The sequence below is a fragment of the Gavialis gangeticus genome, unplaced genomic scaffold (assembly GCF_001723915.1).
Source record: "Gavialis gangeticus isolate Ggan-Ray unplaced genomic scaffold, GavGan_comp1, whole genome shotgun sequence".
NCBI classification, from domain to species: domain Eukaryota; kingdom Metazoa; phylum Chordata; order Crocodylia; family Gavialidae; genus Gavialis; species Gavialis gangeticus.
Genome location: NW_017728995.1, coordinates 45,924,083 through 45,926,775, shown reverse-complemented (window position 1 = coordinate 45,926,775; position 2,693 = coordinate 45,924,083). Strand labels below are relative to the sequence as shown.

Here is a 2,693-nt window from a genome sequence, read left to right as displayed (position 1 = left end):
TATGGGAAGAGTTTTTAAAAGAAAACATACCCATTGCTTCCTCCTGTAGGTCCTCTGTGTTATTTCTTCATAAAACGTTTATCAGATTTACTAAGAATCATTGTTTTGTGATTCCATACTGATTATTCTGTTTATGCAATACACATTAAAGTCATCCATCATTTGCTTCTGATCAAGATCTACCATATTTCCACACACTTGAAATAGAAGTGGTTTAGATATTTGTTGTGTGTGTGTGTGTGTGTGTGTGTATGTGTATGTGTGTGTATATATATATATACACCAAATTTCTTTCTTAGTCATTGGTTCATAAATCCCATTTAAATATTTATTGAAATGGTGCTTCTCTGCCATTACATGTCATATTTTTTATCACTTTTCACTCAATTATTATGAAATCCAATCTGCAGTCCTTATAGGAAATGTCTGAATTGACTTAAATGGCTACTTGTGTGAATGAATGGATAGTGGGACTGGGCCCTTATTCTGGTGTGAACTGAAATTCTATTTTTCTTTTCCTTCAGATCTATTTTTGTCTTTTATATCAATCCTCCAACCTGGAATAGGAGTACTTTGAATACCATTAGCCTTATCTGAAATATATGATTTAAGATACCAGATTCACCCAAAGAACCTTGTCTGCCTATGTCCTTACACCAACACGGCTACAACCTACACCCCTGATTTAAGCATCTGTATTTTCTCATTTCTATGGCAATTTATTTTATTGCATTACTATTTACACTAGTGGTTCTCAAGCTTTCTGGACTCCATGCACCTGCCATAACTTTTGTGAACTCAGTGGCACCCAATTTCAAGAGCTCATTTATAGATAACAGTACTTCCTTGTACAGGGGTCTGACAGTGGGGTTGGGGATGGTCAATGCAGGGCCTTATCTACTTAGTTTGTCTGCTTATCTCCTAATACCTCACTTACATTTGCCCACCTAGTGCATCTTTCAAAAGATCTGGTGACACCCAGGGTGCCCTGGCACCCTGGTTGAGATCACCGATTTACACCATAAAAAATTAGGCAATCGTTGAGAACGGTGTCTTTGTTCCTCTTTAAATGATACCAATTAATCTATACTTACTGCATTGTTGTTCTCTTCTGTTGGCTTAAATCGGTTTTAAAAATGTCTACAATTTCTTAGAAAAGTTATAAACCTAGGAACCAAACTCTTTTCGGTTATCCCCATGTAATACCAATGAATTCAATAAGGATGTAAATGATGACAGAATCCAGCTCCCTACATTTTATTACTGATTTTCTTTTTATGTTTTTTTCATCAGCAATACACTTTACTTTTTTATGATGTAGGACATCACCAAACATTGCAATGACAGCTGCTGTTGTCAAGAAGTTCCAGATGGCCAAGGTATGCAGCATACCAATAAGCATGACATTTCCAGGTTGCAAAGGATGATTACACTACGATGCATAAATGTAAGCTATTATTTTTATTACTATGATGATTATTGTGGGATATCACGTAGGACCACAGCATCTGGACACCCTTCATGTTATTTAGAAGTGTAACAATTCTCCAGGGGAACTTGGAAGCGCTTTGGATCTGTCAGGCGTGTGCACAGATGACAGAATAGCTGTTTACAAAGCTGAGGAGGAATCTTGCAATTGGATTAAGCTTCTTTAAAAACTGAAGTGATTCGTGCTGCCTCATTCTGACCCAGGAGCCCTAGATCACTATGTCCCAGGGGTTCTCCCTGTCGAGATCTGAAGCGCCTACAATAGACTCAAGGTCCCCCTCAGGCAATGGCAGCTCTTGGCTTTCACTCCTTTTTGAGCACAGAAAAGTAATAGAGCTGTTTTTTGTGGCCAAGAGCTCAGCAAAGCCCCAAGCAGGGCAGAAGGTTTTTAACTCCGTGGGTTCCTGTCTGAAATGTCTTTCCCCCCCACCTTTTGGTTGCATGGCCGACGTCTGTGGCCCCAAGCTCTGGGACCAACTGGTCAACCTCCCTCTGGCTCTGGGCAAGTTGCCATCAAAGACCGGGAAGGAGGCTCTGGCGGGGCAGCACCCTGGTGATCCAGACCCATCTTGCTGCCCTGCGAGCTCCTCTGTTCATGTTTCCAAGCCCCTTTTCACAGGTCGGGATCCACGGTCTCCCTCCGCTCATTCGGGGGGCAGTGCGTGCTGGCCGATGTGTCCCCTTCGGGATCCCTTGTTACTAACCGATGACCTCGCTCTGCTCCCTGTTTCGGGCCGGGCCCCGCGCACCGCCCACCCCCAGAGGCGGCCATTGGACACCTTCGCCAGCCGCCTCTCCATGCCCCGCGCCAGGGGCTCTGGCCGCGCCTGCGCACTGAGGGCGGCGTCTGTTTGGCCGGTTTCTATGGTAACGGCGCCGGCTCCGGCGCCGGGCTTCCAGCTCGGGCGAGAGGATGAAGCTGAAGCGGTTCCTCCTGCGCTACTACCCGCCGGGTGCGGACGCGGGGCCGGGCCGGGCCGGGCCGGGGGGAGCGGGGGGCTGCTCGGGGCAAGGGGCTCTCCCCAGCGCGCGGGCAGCTGCAAACTGCGGGGGCGGCGCCAGAGAGCACCTGCCCAGCTCGGCCCCGCCGCCCTCAAACTCCGGGTGCGCAGCGCCCAGGGCCCCAGTTACGCGCCCTGCACTTGGCCCCGCTTCTGCGGAGAGAAACGGCTGCTGGGTCCTGCGGTGTCTGCTCCGCTCTGCTG

At 47.5% G+C, this 2,693-nt stretch overlaps 1 protein-coding gene across 1 annotated transcript in view; it reads left to right on the top strand.

The window, feature by feature from the left end:
• The first annotated feature begins 2,339 nt into the window (after window positions 1–2,339).
• The window catches only part of DAW1 (dynein assembly factor with WD repeats 1), a 63,214-nt gene continuing 62,860 nt past the window's right edge, over window positions 2,340–2,693 (top strand). The window contains exon 1 of the mRNA XM_019503607.1: window positions 2,340–2,441. Coding sequence (XP_019359152.1) covers window positions 2,402–2,441 — 40 coding nt within the window. The 5' untranslated portion in view covers window positions 2,340–2,401. The remainder of the gene's footprint in view (window positions 2,442–2,693) is intronic.